The sequence below is a fragment of the Apaloderma vittatum genome, unplaced genomic scaffold (genome assembly GCF_000703405.1).
Source record: "Apaloderma vittatum isolate BGI_N311 unplaced genomic scaffold, ASM70340v1 scaffold3753, whole genome shotgun sequence".
In the NCBI taxonomy this organism is placed as follows: Eukaryota; Metazoa; Chordata; class Aves; order Trogoniformes; family Trogonidae; genus Apaloderma; species Apaloderma vittatum.
Genome location: NW_009707334.1, coordinates 1 through 24,039, shown reverse-complemented (window position 1 = coordinate 24,039; position 24,039 = coordinate 1). Strand labels below are relative to the sequence as shown.

The 24,039-nt window shown below is 43.7% G+C and overlaps 1 protein-coding gene across 1 annotated transcript; it reads right to left on the bottom strand.

The window, feature by feature from the left end:
- Positions 1-13,314: 13,314 nt before the first annotated feature.
- Positions 13,315-19,500, bottom strand: LMOD2 (leiomodin 2 (cardiac)). The gene is given in 3 exon segments (XM_009866133.1): positions 13,315-13,740; positions 14,063-15,358; positions 19,177-19,500. Coding segments are annotated over 3 exon segments (1,596 nt in total). The 5' UTR covers positions 19,450-19,500; the 3' UTR covers positions 13,315-13,713.
- Between the last annotated feature and the right edge of the window lie 4,539 nt (positions 19,501-24,039).

The following is a 24,039-nucleotide window of genomic DNA, read 5'->3' as shown; positions in this document are numbered from 1 at the left end:
AGAGTTAAGTACAGGAGGCATTCTGTTTATGGCTTGGATTTACTGCAGCTCTGTGTGTGCTGGCTCCTGCTGGTTTCGTCTTACTGCCTTGGCTGTCACTGTCATCTCGGTTTGAAAGGGGCCATCCTGTTTTCATCAGGACACACGTTAAAGCTCTGACTTTTGTTTGAGGGAAAGCAGCCAATAGCTTTGAAGTGCGTGATAATTTTTTTGCCTTGGGGTCGGTCACACTCTATCCCCCAGCCTCTTAGATCATCATGGGACACAAGAAATTGTGACTGGACACAGCTGAAATCAGATTGATTTACTTTCCTCTATTAAATTTCTTTTCTGCTATTTGCGCTTGATAAATACTACAGCCACAGGGTAAAAACGTGTCACCTATTTCAGCCAAACAATATGATCCGTGCTTACATAAAACTGTTGGACTTGCCTATTATTCTAAGATCCCAACTAAGATTTTATTAATCTTTCTGCATAATTTTCAGTGAACAGCTGTACTGTCAGCTTAGAGACAGAGAGGTCTTCCAAGAAACACAAGGGCAAACGCAGCTCTTTAAATATGACCTCCTGTTTTATTACTATGAAGACAGTTGGATTCTAATATAGCAACATCTATTTTGCAGCATTAAAGAAGGAAACTAAAACACGAAACCTTTGTCTTTTGTGTGACTAATTGTACTGAAACTGGCAAAATGTTTCTGCCCAGCACAGCTTAAGGTCCTGCTGTTTCATAGACTTATTAACCCCGAAGTAAGGTTCTCATTCAGTTTAAATATTGGTTATTCTCTGCTTACATGTGCCAGCATTTCATTCTGGACTTCTAAGCATTTTCCTAACATTGACTAGATTGGTGTGGAATAGGTTCTGTAAAGGGTTCAGGGAATAACGTTACTGCTTAAGTTGCAAACAGAGAAGGCTCATTTCACCAAGGCTTTTGCAGGATTTTGTGATAAAGGTATGTGCTCTACCTATTGCTCCCTATTACCATATTATTGGGTCGTGGAATCTTTCATAGAACCCTAGAATCATTAAGGTTGGAAAAGATCTCTAAGATCATCAAGTCCAACTGTCCATTTCAAGCTACTAAGCTGAAGTCATGGTATGGGCTCAGTCAGTCAAACTGTTGGGATGTTCTGGATGCAGATGGGCTCCCACGCCCAGCAACAGCAAACGCAGCGGTACAGTCTAGCAATAGTCTCAGTCTCGGAGAAGAATTGGTGTTTAATTGGTGTGAGACATCAGCCACAGGTTTGGTGAGGCGATGAATTTCTTGTGAGTGAGTCCCCATAGGGTTGGCTTTTGTAATATTCACCGGGCAGCCCCATGCACCTGCAGGGGACACATGGGGTGGGGTTGTCTGCATTTCATGACTGGTGCTTCTTAAATGTGTGCTGTTGCACAGAACAACCTAGCTGAGATACAAAACACAAGGTTACACCAGAGATGGGAGCATGTGAGGCGATTTACACCGTACGTATGCTCAGAGCCTCCAGACTTCTCTCTCTGAGGCATGTGAGCATCTGGCAGAATTCACAGAGCAGAAACAAAGACTGGAATTACAGGCTCAAGAAGGGATTTGTTAGGCTTTCTGAGGCAGTGCCCCATTACACAGAAAGACATCCGTCTGTACGAGAATATATCAAGAGATCCACGAGTTCATATTACAGGTTTGGCAATTTTGCAAGCTAGCAAAACATTTGGCCTTTGTAACGGGGGCGATTGTTTGGCCATCCAGAGGCTGGAGCTACATAAAGAACATAACCCTATGGTATTGGAGAAGGCATTTTAAATAAAAATCAGGCTGATAGTGCATGCTGCGTTATATTTACCAAATTCTTCTGATAGACAGTTTTTAATACCAGAACAAACTTACTTTCTCCTCCAAGTTGCAATTATATATTTTATACATGGTGCAAGTGATCATGTAGCTGCTTTCCAATAAAACCTTAAAAAAAGAGATATTTTTAGAATACAGACAAGCACAAATCTGTATTAAAAATGCTTTGTGGATGTTTTTGCTTTAGCTAAAACAATGCTGAACAGCTTTTATTTAGGTTCATAGGGGAAGTTTCCATTTTATCCATCTTTATCCACCAGAGAAACATCTCATTTATGTTTGTCACATTTCCAACCACCAGGACAGGACCCTCTACCTGAAACACGTTCAGAGTTCTAAAAGCCTGTGTGATATGTGCTAGGAATTACAGTATTCATGAGTAATGAGACATGAGATGAAAAGATGTCTTACTCTTTTTTCTGGTTCAGAGCTAGTGGGAAGGAAAAGCAGCTTGATGGAGCTTTGATTCAGACTGTCTTCATGGTTTAGGCTTGGCTTTTCCCTTACTTCATGTACTTAAAACTCCCATGACCCTCACAATGCCCAGTGAGGATTAAAGGGGAAAGCAAAGGTTGCAGAGTGTCTTTTGACACAACAATGTGGAGGCCAGCACAGAGAGGTGTGAGGAAAGGACTGACATTGATGAGAGCACCCTGAGCCCAAGCTGATAACACTTGGATCACACTGAGTATGTCTCTGAGAGAGTTATTAAACAGACAAATGTCCCAGGGCACACAGGGAAATAAAGCAAGCCTCTTCTACGCAAAACAGTGAAATGAAGGGAAGTGACAGCAAGAGAAAATGGAAGCGACAGAGCGTGCTTCATCCACAATTTTGAAAGTGGTAATTGGAGGAATGGGAAGAGACGTGGAAAGACAAAAGAAAATCTCACGATAATTAAACCTGTCTTAGTGCTGTGCAGCGTGGAGGCCAAGCTGGTGAGGAAGCCCTTCGAGCGAGAAGTCTGATCACTGGCAGACAGTGCCCACCTCCATCTCACAGCAAGGTGATCCCTCACATACTCCTTGCTGGGGAAGCAAATAGGGGTACTTGGCATCCTCAGTTCTGCATATACTTTTATGCAGCCTTCCCCTGCTTACTGCAGTGGGAGTCTTGCTCACAGGCAGCTGTGCTGAGACCACACAGGAAATTCTGCCACTGGTTAGCTCAGTGTTTGCATTTTAAAGCATTATAGAATATCTCATATAAAGAGGCAGGTAATCAGGTTGGAGCTACAGCTTCAACAGCATTTCCAGACTAAATCCCTAATTTCACTTAAAAGCTGACTATAATAAATTATGCAACTCCTGATCTGCCTTCAGGTCATTCCCAGTTGGTTTCAACTAAATCAGATGTGCTGCTTTTAAAGTATGATGTTCTCTGTCAGAAAAATCATACCCAGGTCCATTACCTGCTTTTGAACGTTAACAACGGCCCCAGAGACCTCCCACAGCCTCAAGACTGGAGAGAGGCTGACACATGTGAATCCTCGTTCTCCTTTGCACGTTGATCATGGCAGGTCTTCCAACCCCAGAGAGAAAACTGAATGGCCCTGCAGAGGTTTTCCATCCCATGACTTGTTGAAGAACAGAATGGTTTCACCATTTGCCCGAGGATGAAATGAACCTTTCAGACTTTTTCATGAAAAGCAAATGAGAGAGAGAGACTCTCAGAATCTGCCCAAAAGATGCATTAACCTTGAATTTCAAACAAGGAAATATCCTATAAATAAAGCAAACTGAAATTTTCTTGAGAGCACCACTCCATTTGGAGAGGGGGTAAGTATTTATCAGCTTGTAGAGAGGCTGATTTGGCAAGGAGGTTTTTAAACAGTCATTGAAATAAAACAGAATAAAGTTCACGTCTTTGTTTTGAGTGGTCTCGGGCATGTGAGTCCCACTGCAGCAGCATCACTTTCAACCTGGAGGATCAGGCTGGTTCTCTCACTGATCAGAAATTCCACCCTGGAAGTAACGAATTGGCCTATGGCTGACGAAAGAACTGCCTCTGCACCTACCACCCCTTCACCACTTTACCCCAGGAGGCTCTGCTGGTGTCAACACAACCCTGAGACAGTATCAGAATGCTGAGAGGCAAGGTAAGTAATGGGAGAGCAATCCTGGATCATGCAGACCCCTGTCATGTCTGGACTAATGTGACCCCTGGGCTTGTGGGTTTACAATACCCACAGACAACATAAGAGGTGCAACCACACCAACAATTAGAAAATGTCATTTACTGAGCAATGAGTAACAAGCAACAGCTAATGAAGGGATTGTGAATATGGGTTTTGTATTAGAGAGAGATAGAGTGGTTAAGAGAAAGGAGAGAGAGAAAAAGGAAAAGCAGAGGGGAAAGGAGATAGAATCACAGAATCGTTGAGGCTGGAAAAATCCTCCGGGATCATCAAGTCCAGCCTATGACCCAACACCGTCACATCAGCCAGACCAGGGCACTAAGTGCCACATCCAGCCTCTCCTTAAACACCTCCAGGGACGGTGACTCCACCACTTCCCTGGGCAGTGCATCCCAGTGCCTGAGCACCCTCTCCATGAGGAAGGGCTTCCTGAGATCCGACCTAAACCTCCCCTGACGCAGTTTCAGGCCGTACCCTCTCCTCCTGCCACTGGTTGCCCGGGAGAAGAGCCCGACCCCACCTGACTGCAACCTCCCTTCAGACAGCTGTAAAGAGTGTTAAGGTCCCCCCTGAAAGAAATATCACCACCCTGGGTTCTAATATTGTCCAGCAGTGATTTTGGATCCAGAATAGTAGAGCACTACCTATAGCTCAATAAGTTGCATTTTTATGGTGTTTGGCAAACGTAGTCCCCTCCTATGGGTGGAGTCTGCATTAATATCCATGCAGGCACTGTGGCATCTTCTAGAAGATTCCTCAAATGAGTCGAGGAGTTGCCTGGGGGGGATCTTCTGGGGGTCTCTGGTGGTCTCTGGTGATCAGGTTCCCCTGTAACTTGCCTGACCATAGTTTCACTTTGAGCATGTGCAGTTTGACTATTGTGCTGCTCCATTGATCAGTTTATGGTTAATGTGAAGTCAACAAAGTACAAAGCAGTCAGACCATCACTATAGGGGCCCATTCCCATCTTTGGGATTTTACCTCATCAGGCCCAATGGTAAGATAAGAAAAGGACCCTGGCTGTTTGAGACATCCTTCTTTATAGTCTCTCACAACCCCCAAATGTGACACTAACACCTTATTTCCAGTTACTCATGTCTCTTCTGGTGGAGAACAAAGCTGAGGAGCTGCGGAGTGGCACACTGCAGGGGGAATAGTTGACTGCTTCAGAATTACTCTCACTCGATGGGATCACAGCTAGCTAACCATGCAATGAGCTCTGGGCCCTGTTAGCTCTTGAATGGATGACCACCATAACACCCAGCACCCTCGGCATTGAACAGGTCTGGTCACCCTGCCATTTAACTGAATGGTAGAATAAGATACAGCATTTTATAGCACTAAACTCACAGATCAGGCCACATGTTGCCACTCTGAGGTAGCCAAATGATGACTATCCAGTATGAATGGTCTTCTATGTCCAGTATGGATGGTAAAGCAATGGGCTTACTTGCCACCTGAGAAAATGACTAAACACTAAAGGAAGACTTTCCAATAGGTGACCATTTAGGAAGACTAGGAGCTCCATCCACGGCATATTTTTAAGGACTGTTTTCATTACTGGAGCAAAACCACTCTGGAAGTTCTTTGTATAACTAATTTTTATGTTCTACAGAGATAGGAAGCTGACACAACCTACTCAATGCCCTTGAGGCACACCATGTGCTCCACAACATGGAGCTGGCAGAGCAGGATTAGAGCTCAGGATTGTCTGATACCCAGCTGTGAACTCAGTTGTCCATGCAACCTGTGGGATTCATCTTGGTGGGAATCTGAGAGCAGGAGCCAGCGGCATGGTGGGGTGATGCGGGCTGCTCAGCTGTGATGGGCTATCAACATCCACGGTTTTGTTGTCACAAAGAGCTTAGGGTATGGATCCAGAACAATTTAAGCCAAGATAAATCTATGCTGCCTGATGCAGTCCACCCTCTGTTCCTGGCCTGAAGTTCCCACCACCTCCCCTGTACAGCAACATAGCGCTGAACCTGCAGTGAGAGGTCTGGGGAACCAAGCCAGAACAGTTTTTCTTTTTGTTTGTTTGATTTTATTTTTATTTTCTGGTTGGGTTTGGTGGGGTTTTTTTGGGTTTCTTTTGGTGCTGCTTGAACCGACTGACTGGCAGGTTTGGTGTGAGAGAGGGAGCAGCGATGTACCGACAGGTAAGCATGAAGAGGGCAACAGGGACCACAACAGTGCTGATCGAAAGCTGCAAAATTCTCCCAGAGTTGCTCCAACTGCTGTTGCACCTGAAGTCCAGGTATTGAGATAATCTGGAGTGATTTGATCTCACTTAGACTGTTTGGGATCACTCGAAGCTGAAAAGTTTGACTGGCTACACAAAAGATAAGCCTGCCATGGGATGTGGTAGGGAAGCTTACAGGGCCCACCATAGATGAATGGGAGCAGACCAAAAGTCATGTAACAAAGGCTAGTGAGGCACCCAAGCCTGTGCAACAAATCTGGATGAAAGACAAGAATACTTGCCCTGTCTGAGTGCTGCCTGTGCCGTCACAAACCACCTGGACACTGTTGCCTGTCTCACCAGCTCACAACACGGGCAGAATTTCCCTGGATCTGCCCTCCCTACACCATCGAGACTCCCCAATCTGCTGCATGGTCAGGGCAGACTTGGTGAGGATGAAAGCAAAGAGCTGGAGCTGGGCGGAAGTGTTCAAGAACGCATGAAACATGAGCACTGTTGCCTTCCAACTTGTTTGTGAAACACGGCAACATGTGCGCGTTTCACTGATTTGACGAGCGGTAAGCTGAGACCGAGCAAAAGGAGTGACCCCACTCTGTACACACAAACACTTCCTTCAGGTGCCTGTGAAATTCACTGCTTTAACTGCAGCTCGTTGACAGCCATGAGTATGTTAATGAGAAAAATAAAGCTGTGGCTCCAAAAGCTTCTCAGAAAAAAGGCCTGGAAAGAAAAGCCCTCTATGGGTGGATTGACTTAATGCTCTCAGCAGAAAGGCATAATGGGGTGCAGAAGGGATAAATTTCTTACCTAAGGAATTGAAACTCCAAGTATCTCCCACACAAGAAAAACAGTCTGATGGACAGAGGTTATACCTGGTTAGTCTGGTGCAATTTTCTCCTGGGCCACTCCTGGGAAACAGCCCCAATTTATCCTTCTCAGGGTGAGTAAGCATATCTGACTCTCCTTTCCGTTCCTTATATGCTTGTTTCTTAGGTAACTAGATGACAGAAATGGCATGTCTTCATTTCAGTGGCATTCTTGCACAACTGAGCCAGCCTTGGGATTCCTGTCCTTGTGGGCTGCTTCATCTGATTTAGAAAATTTCCTGCACCGGATCATGGGCTGTGCTTCTCTTACCTCTTAGAAATCCATTGACATCCTTTTCACACAGAACAGTTAACTCTGGGTCTGATAACACATGGGCTACCCCATAGTTGGTTGGTGACAGTTGCCCTATTTCTCCACTATCTTCACAGAAAAAAAGATAAAACCCTCATCTGCTGTGCAGTGCACAGACCCAAAGCTGTGATGGACCTTCAGCCTGCACTCCCGTCATAGGACAGACCTGGCAAGCTGCATTGCAGCATGGACTGAGAGGAAATAGTTGGTCCATACAATCATAGAATCGTTTATGTTGGAAAAAACCCTTTAAGATCACTAAGTCCAACCTAGCAATGCCAAGTTCACCACTAAACCATGTCCCTAAGCACCTCATGTACATGTCTAAATACCTGCATGGGTGGTGACTCAAACAACTTCCCTGGACAGCCTGTTCCAATGCTTGACAACTATTTTCGTTAAGAAATTTTTCCTAATATCCAATCTAAACATCTCTGGTGCCACTTGAGGTCGTTTCCTCTTGTCCTATCACTTGTTACTTGGGAGAAGAGACCAACACAAACCTCATTACAGCCTCCTTTCAGGTGGTTGTAGAGAGCGATAAGGTCTCCCCTCAGCCTCCTTTTCTCCAAGCTAAACAGCCTCAGTTGCCTCAGCCGCTCCTCATAAGACTTGTTCTCAAGTCCCTTCACTAGCTTTGTTGCTTTTCTTTGGACAAGCTAACCCTTACCAGTAGCTCACTCGCTTTGTCCAGTTTCATACCTTCACTTCACGTACCCCAGCTGTGATGGCACCCCTCACCTGTGATCTTCCTCCTTCGTGACTCTGGGTCTTGGCAGCTTGGGATAAGGCTGAGGACAGGGAAGCCCAAGTGTCAGCCAAGAGGTGGCATGTTGAGATGTGTCCCCTCAGATGATGAAGATCGGCTATTAAGCATGAGTTGTTTCTATTTCCAAAAGCAAGAAAATTATCTGATAAAACAAAATTTTCACAATACTGAAAAAATCCCAGTCTAGTTCAGAAACTCATTTAAAAGAAAAATATCTCACACTGCTTGTACAAAAGCAGCCACTCCAAATCACCAAGTGCTTCTAAAGAGCATCTTCTCATTGATAGATGCACACAATTTAACTTCTGAACGAGGCTTTGTCTCTTGGTTGCAGGTTCTCTCCTAGCATGTAAAGCACCATTATCATCACCCCATTTGAGAATGTAACATTCAAAATTAAGTCATTGAACTGGCCAGACAAAACAAACTTTAGCTATAACTCCTCAAGAAGTAATCTAAATATTAATTCTGTTTTCAATGCAGGGCTGGGCTTATCTGTTGGCATTGAGCTGTTGGTAGATGGTATTAATCCAGCACTGAGTGGAAGACTTTGACTTCCATGTGGTAGTCTGTTTCTAAAGTTACCTCTGATCTGCATGGATTTGAAAATAAAGCATCTTACCACAAATTGTAGGAAATTTTTACAACTTTTAATACTATTTTGGCTTGCAGATCCTATAGAGTTATCACATCTAAGATCATTAAAATAACAACTGCAGAAGCTTCTGTGTTACCAGCTCCAGGCTTCTCCTGATGAAAGCACCCATCCTTTTCATAAGCCTGTTGCATTCTTTTAACAGTAAGTTGGTAAATTAGCTCATTCCTTTTTAAGGGAACCACTGTTGCAAGAACCTTCTTGTTCTAAGAGTTAGGAAATGTCTTCTAATTTCTGATCCAAATGCAGTCATACACAGTTTCTTTCTCTCTCCTTTTTTTCCCCCCCCTGCTAACATTCCCCTGTAGCTCTTTCCCCTTTGCAGTATTTATAGATATGAGCTGAAATCCTCTTAAGCCTTTGTTTGGCTAGACTGATCTCACCACCTGTTCTCATCTCTCTCATAGGACAGCCTCTCCAGTTCCCCACTTATCCTAGCCATTTTCTGCCTTTTCCCAAACAATTTTTTCCTGGCTGTCAGTTACTGGAATTGTACACACTCTTCCAGATGATGTTTCATGTGGGCCTGCACTTGGGAATAGTTCTTGGAGCTACTTCTCCCCTTACATTCAGCCATTGCAGGTACCCCCCTCATGTGTCACTCTGTAAACAACCTGAGACAAGAACTCTATTTTGGCTGTGGAGCTGTTCTGCCTTAATCATTACTTCCATAAATCTGAGGAAACTGTATGAATGGTGGCATAGAAGTCTTGAATACTCACAGCATCTCTTCTGTGCTGGGAGGGCTGCACCTGTGTTGTGCTAACATGAGGGCAAGGGAGAGGCTTTGGCCATAACCTCTGACTTGCAGCCTCCCATGCCCCGGGACATCCACCCTCCCAGCGAGCCGTGCTCAGCTGTGCTGCACCAGCTTCTCTGGCTTCCTGGCTGCCTGCAGCACAGACCTGGCCTCCAGAAATGGATGTGGCCTCTCCTGGATGAAGCCTTCCTTGCTGGGAAGGAAGCACCTCTGCAGGGCTGTTGGACCAGCAACTCCACCTCCCAGCTAACACCACCCCCCCCCCAATTGCAACGTGGGTCACTGTCCAGGACGTCTAATAGGGAACTCAATAGGAGGCAGGAAACTTCCAGAAGACATGGAAATAAAGTCTCTTGGATTTTTGTAAGCTTCTTCACTTTCTATAAGCTCAGACTCTTCCCTAGGTGAGAAGACACAAAATAAAGGGCCAAATACTGGAATCACATGTAACAGCCAAGCTCTGGTATTTCTGGCATTTTGGTAGGTCAGCTCTTCCACACCGTGTCACACCACACAGAGGCACACATGGACACAAGTTAAGGAGAAGAGCCAAAGCATGGGGCTGCAGTGGAGGTAGTGCCTGCGTGTCGGACTACCTGGAGCATACGGCTTCACAGGCTAGCATAGTCTCTGGCCACCACTCAAGGCTGCATCCCTTGCTTGGTGCTGCTGGTGGCAGATCGCCCCTGCAGCAGCACAGCTGGGTAGCTGTGGGGTGGTGGGAGGGTCCCATGTCAGTCTCAACCACAGTAGGAAACTTGTGTGGTCTGCACAGTATCCAGTCCACCCTCCCAGCCCGAATCTGGGGGAACACCCACAGGAAACATTTGGCTCTATGTAAATAGGGGAGGCAGGGTTTGGGGTTTTTTTTCTTACTCGGGAAGCTACAGTATTTCTGCTCTTCACTGGGCTGGTTATTTCTGCAATTTATGAGGAGATAAACAATGTTCATAGGACATATCATCTACTCCTAAAGACATCATAACCATTATCCTCTCCTGTTTCTTTACCTCTTCAGTCCCTTTACCTCACCAAAAACATGGTTATCCTTTGCAGCACTTTTACTGCTGATCAATTCATTCTGACAGATTTCAAGGAACTGGTCAAGGCCAGGTTGGACAGGACTTCGAGCAATCTAGTCTAGCAGAAGGTGGCCCGGCCCATGGCAGTGGGCTTGGAACTAAATTATATTTAAGGTCCCCTCCAAGCCAAACCATTCTATTCCCATTCGGTCCCCATGTGTTGCCTGATCTAGTCAACAGGTGGTGTCCCTGGCAACAGGGAGGCTGGATTAAATGATCTCCAAGGTCCCTTCCAGCCTAGGCCATTCTATGATTCTATGATTCATTCTTTGGTTCCATGATTTTTGTGTATTTGTTTCTCTGACTGGTCTTTGAGAGAAAGTAGATGGCCACCCACTGCAGGGAGCCCTACGAGTCCAAAAAAGGAGCACGCCTGGATCCCAGGGCTGCCTTGTCTGGGCACCATGACCAGCTCAGATGGGGACATAGCACTGGATGTGCAGGAGCTGACCCAGGGTCCAACTTCCTTACAGGTCAAACAAGAGGCAGTCAGGCCTTCAAAGGAGATGACTCGCCTCTCTGTGACTCAAGGGAAGAGTATGGAAGGTGCTCATCTGAAACTAAAACAGATCACTCTTTGGAAGCATCCATGAGGGAGCTTGACAGTGTTGGCCACAGGGACCCAGCCTTGGAGGGAAGGTGGCTGCCTCTCCCTTCAGCAGGGCATCAAAACCTTAACTAGGTGGTTTTGGAGGCTCTGCCTCAGGGCTCTGCAAGAGACAGGCCTTGAAATGCCTCCAAGTGAAACTGCTGTGAAATGTATGTAGGCAGAAGGTAATTACCCAGATTAGACTTTGGCTAAGGTACAGGACTGACATTTGTGAAGGCGTGTACTGTGGGAGCTTAAATAACCAGATGCAGCCGCTGCTTCCATGACTTCATGTTTCAGCTGAAACACTGATCTCCACACAGGCCTCACACCAGGGAGGACCGATGAGCCCCTTGTCAGCAATCGCAGTCAGCAGCTCCAGCCAAACTCTCCTAAGGGCTGTGCCCATTGTCATCCCTTACTGCAAAGAACAACTCCACCAGCTCTTATCAACCTGAAAGTTGAATTTTACCTCCCTTTTTATTTTTATCTAGGTTTTCTTCCTCTGAATTCTTCTCTTATCTGCCACTTTTAAGTATTCATTTTCTTCTATATCATCTTCTTTTTCTTATATCAGTTTTCACCTTCCATACAACTAGTCTCCTAACTTTTCACCCTCCCTCTTTCCTTGAAGGCTTGGTTTTGTTTTTTTGAAGCATTTTCTTGCCTTCCACCAAGCGCTTTCCCTGAGTTCCCTCCCTGTCTTTCATAAGCAACTGCTTAGCTCCTTCTGGCATATGATTAAACATTTTGCTGGTTTTCATCCTTTACAAAACTGCTGGGGACTGGGTCTGAGGTCGTAAGTGTCCTCCTGACTGTGGTCTGAATTCCAGCACTGCTTCCACCCTCAGAAGATTCCAAGCTCCAGCTTCCACTTAGTCATGAGAGACTGACCATAGGTTAATTTTTATGCTATGAGACCCTATGGCAATTACAAAAGCAGCTAAAGACTAATTGTACCTGCCATATTTCCTGTGATACTCATGAGTTGTTGTGATCCCAAGACAAGAGGAAAAATGTCTGAAAGTGTTTCAGTCAATTCTAAATTGCTTTTGATATGTTCTATTACTCAACAGATACAAAAGCAAAAGGTATCTTCACTGTTTTCTTGCCATAACAGTAACATTCCCAGCAATTCACCAACGGACTCCCTCTCTGTTCTGCTTCATTTCCCTCCAGTAATTTGTTCCTGTCTCATTAATATTTCTAGATATAAGCTTACCTATCTTTTCAGTACTACTGCAATGCTAGGCAACCATAAGTAATTCTCTTTGGTGTAGTTTTAGGTAAAACAAATACTGATTCTGCTATTTGTTGCTGAAGTGAGCAAACTGCTTAATCTTTAGTAGTGCTTCTAAACATACAGCCCCTCTTGCCTTTCAACATTTTGGCCACCGGTCAATTTTCTTCGTGTTATTGCTACATTCACACTAGCTGAAGCACTCGGAACCATAACTGATCTGAGAGAGGGAGATGTCTAGTACTACACGAGGTGCCATTGCCTGCGATGTGATACCTCCAGCCGCGCATCTCCAAATGATGTTGGCTCTGCTTCCACCATATCATATTGACAGTTCACACTCCACTTACTGTTCAGCTGCTATCACATCAAAGTCTTTTTCCACCTGAATGCTAGACCGCTTTTCAGGTTTCTCAGTCTGACCAAGTGTCTGCACTGGGGTTAGTTCTGCCTAGATACAGCCGTGTGCAGTTGTACTGAATAGGTCCCAGCTGAATAATTCTGCTGCATCCTTAAAATATCTATGCTAATTTTTAAACTTTGCGTTAACATGAATTGTAGCTCTGTTCATCACCCACTTTGCCTTCTGTTAGATCAAAGTTTGGGACCTGGTACACAACACCAGTGACTTGGCACAAGCCACAGCTTAATTTCAGTTGTATATGGCCTTATGAACCACTTTTTCCCATTTCAGTAGGAAACTGCACTAACGTCTTGGCTCAGGTATTACCTTCCAAGCAGGCTTGGGGGGTACAGCTGAGAAAGATCTCAGGTTCTTTCCGAGGAGATTCCCTAATGCTCTTGAACTTGACACAAACATCTGGTAGGTTTTCACTCACAGAAATCCAGGACTATGTGTCTGCTTGAAAGCTTCAAACCACGTTTATTGTAAATTCATGGGGAAAAAAAAATAAAAAGAAGAAACCACAGACTGGTAAACTATTAAATCTCAATGTGAAGAACTTGTCCAGTGATGTGCAATCAGATATTGAAAAGAATATCTAAATAAGCAGCATTTTCTCCATAGAAATCTCATTAAATAAAAAATTATTTCCATATTTACAGATTACAAGGCAAATGTATCCTTAAAGCATTGTTTTGTATTTAGCAGGCTTATTTCTTTGAAATAAAAGAGAAATGGCTTGAATCTAAGAGCATACTTTGGAAGCAGCTTGATACACAGTGTGTTACCACCAGTGAACAGACAAGTCACCTTCTCTTAACCACTGCAGTGCTCTGCTTCTCTGTTGTCCAGGCTCTCACCGAAGGGCTTCTGGTACTTCCACCTACAAAAGGGAGGTAGGAAGGGTGTTCATTACATTTGTGTACAGTCTGGATGGCAAAATTCATACCGGAGACACATGCTCAAGAACCCCGTGCCACGCGGCATCTCCTGTAACAACCTTGAACTCAGGAAATTACCCCACTTTCAAAACCCCAATTCAAAACCACAGTTGAATAGAAGTAAAATCAGAGAAAGGTCTCCTCTCAAATGTTTTCTTAAGCTCACATTTATACTTTTTTTTTATTAAGTATAGATATATTAAAATTAATTGAGCTTGTGCTATACCTGAGCCACAATCAGTTACTGAAATATGATTTACTTACCCGCCTTAATTGCTTTATGCTGCTTGCCCGAATTGCTTCCATAAGGTTGTCATGGAGAGACCTCTGTGGAGTAGAGGGACGGGTGGAGGGTCGTGAACCTTCCTCCGATTTTCTGTCTGAGACTGATTTTAGAGAATCTTTAATTTCTTTCAATATGCTGTTCTCATGTTTTTTGCTTTTTTTGCCTTTTTTCTTTTTCTGTCCATTCTGTAAGGCTTTTCTTGAGCTTTCTTGCTGTTTGATGACTTCAGCTATATTCCTGGTTGGTGCTTTCTTCTAGCCAATAACTGGGGGAGGAGGAGGAGGAGGTGGAGGTGGAGGTGGAGGTGGCGGTGGAGGTGCAGGAGCTGGTGCTTTCTTAGGGAGCTTTGGAGAGGACCAAGGTGAGTTCTTAGGTGACACATAAGGTGAAGACCGAGGTGTCCCTTTCTGCCGCTGCTCCTGCATACGCTTTTGCCTTTGTTTATCCATATTTCTTGTCAGGATACTTGTCATGCTCATTCTTGGGCCAGCAAGGTCAAAGTGATAGCCAAGCTTGACCAGAGTGGTGTTCTCTTTTAACAGTTTAACTATGTCCATTTCCACCTGGCTGCCCATGATGTGCCTCTGATTGTGGAACCGCAGCTCTGTTAGAACCTTGTTGTTCTGCAGCGCTCTCATGATGGCCAGCACTCCTTTGCCTGTGATAAAATTGGACTCAATATTCAGACTAGTTATATGCTGATTTACTTTTAACATACCAGCAATAGCTATTGCAACATTGTCATCAGCATGCGTGTTAGCCAAGCTGAATGACTTAACCACTGTGTTGTCCCTCAGGGCTTGAGAAAATTGTATAAGCATCTGTGAAGTGATGTTTTCAATGTTGTTGAGATTGACCTCTGTGGTGTCAGGGTCATTGCTCCTAACTTTTTCCAAAGCATCCTCAATAACTGTTGGATTTCCACAAGGGTGGATGGCACTGCTTTTTAAGCTCAGATTATCACTGTCTCTTCCATCGTGGCCATTGAGTAAGTTGTCACTGTCCTTTGCACTGTTACATTTTTTGCGTCTGATGTGGTCAGAACTCCTGACGTCCTCAGGTCTTTCACCAGCTGCAGAATTTTGTTTTTCCTCATCCTCACCCTCATCATCACTGTCATCTTCATTCTCCTCCTCCTCCTCCTCCTCTTCTTCCTCTTCTTCTTCTTCTTCCTCATCCTCTTCAGTATATGCCTCCTCAGACACTTCGCTATTGCTTTCTGTGAAATACTCTTCTTGAATGTCTTCTGAATTGTCCTGAATGTCTTCAGAGTCCTGAACAGGAAGGTAGATGTGGGTGTTAAACATGATTGCAGTAATGTAGCTACTGCCTTTTTACACAAAAAAAAAAAACCAAAACAAATTATCTTGAAACTATGTAAGTTTATACTGAAACCTAAAAATAAATCCCAGAGAAAATGTTTCAGCACTAGCACATTTTTAACAGTATTTCTTTCATATTCTTTAAAAGACAAATGCTTAGCAGAAATTGGAACAGATTTACTGACATCAGTGACTTTTGCCAAGAGAAAATTTGATACAAGACATTGCAACATGGACATACTTCACACTTTCTAATGTGTTGGCATGTCCAGAAGGAGATGTTAGTTGCATCCTTGCCCACAGAAACATAAGACCACAATTTCAGAATGGGCATGATGTATGAGAAACAAGTTTCCTGATTTCATAAGGATTAGATCTGTGTCTATGCTCAGACTCCCTTGCATAGGGGGACATCTCCCTTGCATTTAGGACATCTAAAAAGGCTAAAGACTGCCATGATTTAGAATAGAAATATGTAAATGCACACATTAGCATGCTAAACAACACAGAATTGCAGGAGTCATGTCAGGAAGACTGTATGTAGCACTTAGAAGCTACTTGTGAAGAAAAGATTCAGACACATTCCCACAGGTAACAAGCAGTCACATGTCAATAAGCCCAAAATGTTTGCCAAGAGCTAAGATTGTGCTCACCGACAGCTGTCACAGGTCAGCTGCCATACTGTAACTTGTTATAACTCACTGCCTACTGAGTAAACTGCCTGTTTTTCTCAACGCCAAGGTTATTTTAGTGTGTTCAGTGGGCACCAAAATAGCAAATATGGATCTATTTCTCAAAGCTCAGCTGGTGCCCTCTGCAGCTATGGTTGCAGAGGACTGTTCTTTGTGCAGGAACAGCGAAAGGTCTGCTCCCCGTCTGGAGGACCCCAGAAGCACGGCGGTGTTGTATGGGCCATGACTGGACTCCCAATCTATGACCAACTGTAAAATTCTTACCGAAAAAGACTGTTTTGTGTATTGGACCAGCAATAGTATATGCCTTTTTATTTATATTTGTAAAAATTTATAAAATTTTGGATGAAATATGACTGTTCTGTATGCACTGCTTTAGCAACATTCAAATTTTAGTCTTTGTAAAACACTAGAGGGTACTTTACAAAGTGGGTACGCTCTGCAAAGACACAACAGTTCTACTTTGTTCTTCTGGAAAAAGGAAGAGTTACTAACATGACAGCTTTTAGAAAACGTGCAGTTCTAAGTTTGCTTAACTATGTGGCTCTAAAAACACAGGAGAATGTTAAAATAATAGTAATGACCGATTGAACAGTACTGTTTCACAATCTTAAGCAGGTTTCTGTTTGGACACATGCAAAATAGATGGTAATTACAACATGTGCAGATTTGTGATTCTAATGAAGCAAGACATGGAGCTATTCCTGAGCGTCGTTCCTGAGCGTTCAGCACCTGGAAGGCTTGCAGGATCTGGCCCCACTGCCCTGCTCATGGAGGACTTGCAGGGTCCAGCCCCATTGCTTCTGCAAATCACATGCAGGAAGATCCTTAGACGGAGAGATGCTCTGCCACAGATAGCAACGGGGCTGTGTTCAAATCAGGTTCATTATGGGACTTGGATCTGTAATTTCCATATATATATGCAGACCTTTAAAAGCTGAACAGAGCAGGCATCCAGGAACCCATCTTCATGTCTATGCTTTGATCTATCCAGAAATATATAATACAGTCTTCAACAGAGCTGCAGAGAAGCAGCATTTGGTGCCTCTAAATGAACCGTTAATATGCTAGATTAACGAAAAAAATACTAGTTTTTTTCTTTTCTGGGGGTGCTGTTTATGGAGTTAGAGGCGGAAATTGGTTTCCTGACACATACACTGTCTGATGTCATAATAACCTGCATGATAATTTTGGAATTGAGTATTATTCTCTCTGCAGATCTATAGAGGCATGCTCTGTTTTTACAGCAACATTTCCACACGGGATTGCTGCAAGAGGCCTGCAGGACTTCTTTCTTCATAGCGGTAACTCGATGAAAAGCTAGCACTAAGATGGCCAATGCAGAGGGGTAGGTGTCTATGGAGGGCAAGTCACTCACCCTAAAAGGCTATCTGCAGGATGTTTGCCTTCTGGAGGGGCTGATCTCTCAACACTAACTATAGAAAGAGCCCAAATAACTATTTTAGATAAGGTGTCTAACTTCCAGACAGTTGAGGGCAAGAAGAAAATTGCTTTCAAGAAACTCAGAAGGAGCTTTCTTATTGCCTTCAGTGGGGAGAGGCTTTGTGCTCCTTCCATCAGCGTGTCAATATTTTCATATTTACGGATGCATTTAGGACGTTTCTTCTCACATCACAAAGTACAAAGGCTTTTGATAGCACTTTGAGTTTTAGCCAGTGCCTATTGCTAATGCTGTATAGACATGGAAAAAGAAAAGAAAAAAAATCCTGCCGTTATATAAGACACCAAACTAGACCTGTTGAGAGGGTTTTTTGGAACTGTCTGGGTTTCGAGTTCCAGGCTCTGCTGGAAATAAACATTAATCTTGCCATTGCCTACCTAGGACTTGACAAACAGGGAGTGAAGTCAACATCTGCAAGCTGATACTAATGGTCTGATGACAGCTAGCAGTCTGTGCATTTGCCTACAAAGACATTACACTACCATTCACGAGCAGGAGAGAACGCTTAAGTGTAAAGAAATCCTGTATATTATTATTGCAGGCTAATTTAATCCAGGTAATTTTTTTAAAAATTTTATCTAATGTACAAACTGCAGTTACTGCCTTGCAAATAAACTGAGCACCTGAATTAAGGCTGTTAGAGTTCTGAGTCCATTTTTTAAATTATTTTTTACTTAAACATAGGAAAAACTTGTCTTTTTAAGGAGATTCAGCTTGGTATGAAGCTGTGATTAAAAATCAAAAAGCTACTCATATCTCAAAGTGATTACTCTGCATTGAAATTACATGGAGCCAATATGAAAACCGAAGTTGCTTTTTGACAGATCTCAGACTCACAAATTGTTTTAGCAAGGTCCCAGGGGATGCTGACACAGACATGAGCTTACACTGAGAGTGCTCATTGCCTGCTAGGACTGAGCCCTTCAGTCCTGCCCAGCTGTACTGATCATTTCCGATTCAGGGACCAGGCTTCATTATTAACATTTTTATTCTGGGGAGATGAATTGCCTAACAAATACAATTTATTAGTTTTGGGAGAATAAAGATAAATGGTTTGGCTGATCACTCTACCCAAGGCTACTTTTTAAACATTGTCCAGTTGCCTGAAGACTCCCGAGCCGTGGCAGCAGGAACAAAGCAACGTAAGCTGCTGGCTGCAGCACGGCTTCTTGTGAGCACGGAGCCTGGCAGCTGCTTCCTCGAGTTCTGAGATAGTGTATATTCAAAATTACCTTCCTGACATGCTCTCAGCAGCTAATACTGATTTTTTTGAAGGAAAAGAAGAGGCACTTCTTTAAGCTTTTAAATACAATCAAATTCAAAACTCCATATCACTACTTGGCAATAATTTCTGACGTGCCCTTTAAAATTTTTCCTATTTTAATCACTAATGATAGTTTTTATGGAACTTACTCCTGTTCTCAACTGAGCATTTAAGGAACCTCTAGAGAGAGTAAAAATTCTCTGAGCTAATACATAGTGCTTTAGCAAGCAAAATTATGGCTAACAAAGTCCTTAAAAATGCTAAAAGAGACTGTAAGAAAATCAGTGAGATCATGCAAGCGGAGAACCAGCCCAAATATTTCCAGGAAACAGTGAATGCCTCAGCATCTTACCTTGTCGCACGCACCCAGTCTTTCTTCTTCTAAGAGTTTCTTGGTCTCCCTCTCCCAATAGGCCATCAGCGCTTCCCGGCTGAAAGTCCCCGTTGGCGTTTTCTCTGTCAGGCTCTTCTGCCGTTGTCCCACCGGAAGGTTACGGTCGGGCTCTATGTCCTCAAGCTCCCGCTCCAGCTCCTTCAGCTCCTCTTCAGTGAGAGAAGCGAGGAGCTCATCTTCATCAATATCTTCATATTTACTGAGCTCTCTTCTGTACCCAAAAGTAGACATGGTCCCGCTTGGTCAGGCTGGTGCAAACCTGAAGTGTCTAGGCATTCAAGAAGGCTGAGGCAAGCAAGCTGCCTCTCCTTTGGCCAGCAACTGTTTCCCGGCGCAGCGGAGGCACCCTTTTAAGAGTAATCATCAGGGGCGTACGACAATGCACGAAGGGATGAAAGCATGCTCTGTTTTAAGCATCAGACGTCAGCTAGACATCTGAACAGCAAGAATGTCCCAACACTAGTGTCTGCAGGTCCCTTAAAGAGGGGGATTATTGACACACTGGCCATGGCCATATTTAGAGCAGGCGGCCAGGGGGAGAATACCAGCCTGACGGACGGGGGGGGTGGCAGTAAATAAAACCCCGGGCACATTTACACCGACTTCGCGTCCAAACTGCAGCAGAGAAAGAACAATGAAAATCCATTTGATCCTGAGCTGCCACAGCGGCTGGAAATAAAACACCCTCACCGTTGTTCAGCGGACTTCCTCTCATTTTCACGGTTTTTGAGCGGAACCAAGCTGTTATCCCACCAATGTGTTGGGAGGTTGGGAGGCTGGAGGAGTGTTACACCTCACCTGCAACAAGTCACACAACTGGATTATTTATTCATTCCCTCCCCCTCCCCTACTTTTTTTTTTTGAAGATGATCTGAGGGACAATCAGCCTGTCCATTTGTAGCTCCTGTGAGATTTTTCTTTTTTTCACATGGAGTATCGCACTCTGCTGGGGGAGTGAGCAGCGTCCCCCAGAGCTTTAGGGGAAACCAGCCCTGGGTGAGCAGTGGGGCTCTGTCTCCATCCCTTCTGACAGTCCCTGTCAAACGAAGGCCTCTAGTGGCTATTTGAGTTAATATGTATTGCTTGCTGTAGCTGACTGATGTGCAGCTGGAGAGTGCCCTTCTGTTCCTAATTTTAACCGTATATCTCCATTATCATGTCTGCTAATAAATGACATGTTACTCTGATATCATTTGTATATACAGGTATCTTTCAGTGTAAGAAACTACAGAAGGAAGGGCTACACTTCACACTGTTGTTTTTTCTTTTCTCTATTAGCACTGAGTGATGTTGAACTAGCAATGTTCGCTGAAATGTGCAGGCCAGCAATATCTGCAAACACATGTACTGTGAGAGAGAGAGAAGGAAAGGAAGAGAGAAAGGCAGAAAAAAAGGTTGATTTTGGCACAGGGAAGTAGGAGCACACACATAACAATACCTATTAACTTTATTAAATGATGACACGTGGTGGATTTAATAGTCGTCAGTATTTAATGGATATGTAAGTGAAAACAGCTTGAAGTACTGTTCTTGTCCAACATCATCTCTTTTTGGTCAATATGGATGGGACACTCGATGTACGGTGTTTATCCAAACTGCTCAGCATACTGCTTTACTGGCAATGCTGCATGATTTTCATAAACAGATTTGATAAAGACATTTTTCTTTTGATCATTTTTCTGTGTGAGGTTCATGCTGTTAAGCTTGCTCAAGAAGTGGGATGAAAGCTTACAAGCTGCCTTAACGCATGAAACACATTAATAAAGCACACTAAAGAATATTGTGCATTGTAAAATAAAATAAGTATCTGCAGGTCACTTACATTGACCAAATCTTTGCATAAAATGAAAAGGAGGAAGATGAAAAACAGTTTGTCTTAGGAAGCTAAGAGTGTTAACTTCATGGTATATGATGCTGTGATGGGTGACCTGCACCTGGATAAGTCAGTGGGTCGGCAGCAGTTCTGTTTACTCTTTCAGCTGCACTTGCAGGAATTAGGCTTAGGCTAAATCCTCAAAAATGTGAAACAGCAGGAAAAAATAAGTATCTTTTTTCTTTTAACTTTGCATTGTGAATGCTGACATTGACATTAATTAAACATATATAACAGAACTCCCAAGCACTTTTATTTTTTGGTATGTTTAGGACAATGGTTCACTTTGGTATTATCGGAGTTAACCAGAGGAGCAGCACAATAAAAATATATTTCTTGGGCTCAGTTTTGCAGGCAACAGCTCATTACAAACATTTTTAGATGGAGTTGGTTAGAAAATTTGCACTGGACAGGTTTTCTGTTGGAAAAAGCTGATTGAAACTGAAGTGCTTTTAGAAATGTGCTATATTTTATTACTACAATGTTGACATGTACAACATTGATATGTACAATATTAAAAGTAAAACCATGCTTTTAAAAATGAAATCTATTCAAATACACTGTTCCCCAGAAAATTCTGAGCTTTCTGCTTTTCCTTTTGTCCTCAGATACAACAGAATTTACAAGTCCATGAATTTTCCTTGGCTGAGAGTCCATAATACAAAGTACAAACATACAGATACCTGAACTGTCTTTTTAAAGTTTTCTATGTATAATTCAAATTTTTCTAAACTCAAAAGAACTTCAAAAAGCAACATGCATTATTCACCTCTAAAGTAATATTCCAAAGGAGGATTTAGTCCAGTCCTTGGCACCAACATGAATATTACATTCAGTGCTACAGGCTCGATACAACACTGGGCCAGTGGTGATGTTTTGCTGTATATGAAATGTCAGTGATAGACATTCCAGTCATAAGACAAGACAATACAAAGATGTTACTAAAGATGGAAAAGGTGTTTTATTGTAAATGTCTCCCCTGAAGCAGGGGGAGAGATGGCACAGTTAGGTAAGCTTGTGGGAGGTTTGGGTCCTTTCTTAATCCTGTACTTGTCACTCATGGCAATTCAGGACCCAGAGATGGCCAAAGGTCATCACCCATGAACGCTCTCTAGAACAATTTTAATAAAAGTAATAAGGCCGCAACACATGGCAAATTGTACACACAAAAAGGATGCTAGAACTAAAGCTATGTATTCGCAGGTCAGAAAATGTATGAATAATATTTGTCCTTGCTTGTTGATGAGCATGGAACCATGGTCCTTAATTCTTACAGAATATACTTTGGTCCCAGACTCATGAGTCCCCAGTACTGTTACTCTTGTTCAGTGCACAGGAGAGATCATGTACATTTAATAACCAGCCTTTCATCATTTTGTTTTGCCCCTGTCCTTCAGCACAGCAAGAATACCAGTGGCTTTATTTCTCCAGTAGCCCTTTCTGGAGATGTGAAAATGTTAACACCTTTGTGAGGAGAAAGAACAGAGATACAGAGACCTTAAGAATGAGAGTAATTTTTAGTCTAAGATTCCCTATTTGGGGCTATTTGGCATCATGCAGTACTTCAGTTGGTCAGGACTGAGTTCCTGGGGGCACCAGCCACTGATTCCCACTGCTTTGACAGTTCAGATCACAGGTTAACACTCGCCCGAATTAATTACAATTAAACTGACTCGTCCAATTCCAAGTGGAACTCTGCTGCAAAGACAAGAGTGACTGTGCTTTCCTACTATTAGCATTCCAGCCTGAAACTTCTTATTCTCTTTCCACAGTCCCATTTCTCAGATATTATATACATTCTGACTTCTGAAAACAACAAGAAAAAAAATAGCATTCTGAGCATCCTGTTACATGTCCTAGGCTATGTGTTTGATCACACCATTAGAAACAGTTTGAGAAGAGACTTTGTGCTAGTGAGGTGGCACAGTGAGCTTCCTTCCACCCCAGAAGGCAGGAGAGCAGAGCACGAGCCATGTGTCGTACAAGAGGGCAGGTTTATACTGGCTGCGCTGGCGGCTGCTTAGGATGAATCCTTCAAAGTGCTTCTCCACCTCCCAACAGAAAACCCAATCTCACCTCCCTCACACCCTGCTGAAATCCCATGTGCAGGGAACAAACCATTTCATGTGTAGGCCATGAGCAGTCAGTCAACAGAATTATTAAAAGGTTTGTTCCCTTCAGGACCTGGGATAAGATGAGCAAAAATAAGAACTGGGAGCACCCATTCAGTGGGAGCAGGATTCACTTTGCTATTGCCGAGACTCGGCACCCAGGTTCCTGGCTTTGAGTGGGACGGAGCCCGCTCAGAGGCAGCTAGTTTGCAGACAAGACTTCCAATCTTTTCTAGTTTGGGTGATCTGTTCTATTGGCATTACAAGAAGAAATACTTCTAAATGCTTTGGGTTCCTTTCATTTCCATGCAATTAACTATTTCAAGGAGCAGCAGCCAAGGAGGCTTTGCTCTGCTTCTCACACATTTCCACGCTTTAGGCACACTGGCCCAGTGGCTGAAAGGATGCGAGCAACACCTGTAAAAACTTTATTTCCCCTCAGATGAGTGCAGGGAAAACTACAGGCAAGCAAAGAGAGGGCTGCACAACCTTGTCCTCAGGCGTGGGACACGGCTGGCCCCGGGACAGGGGCTATTTCAGTCACGGCTCCTGAGGACAGCCTGTCAGACAGATGCGTTGGCTCGTTCCGAGCTGCAGTCCCACGCTGCAGGAACAGGTCCAATTTCCAGAAAGCACATTAAAAACAATGCACCACGGCGTGTCTGGGCTTTCCCCATCTCTCCTGCTGCCCTTCTCCCTGCGGTGCTCACCTCCTCTCACTGCTTTTACACCTCTCAGTCCTCAACCAGCTCCTTCCCTCCTGCTGTCCCCTCACACAGACTCCCAGGCCCCAGACCCTGAGCTCTCCTCCCTTCCCATTTCTTTCCTTCTTGCTGA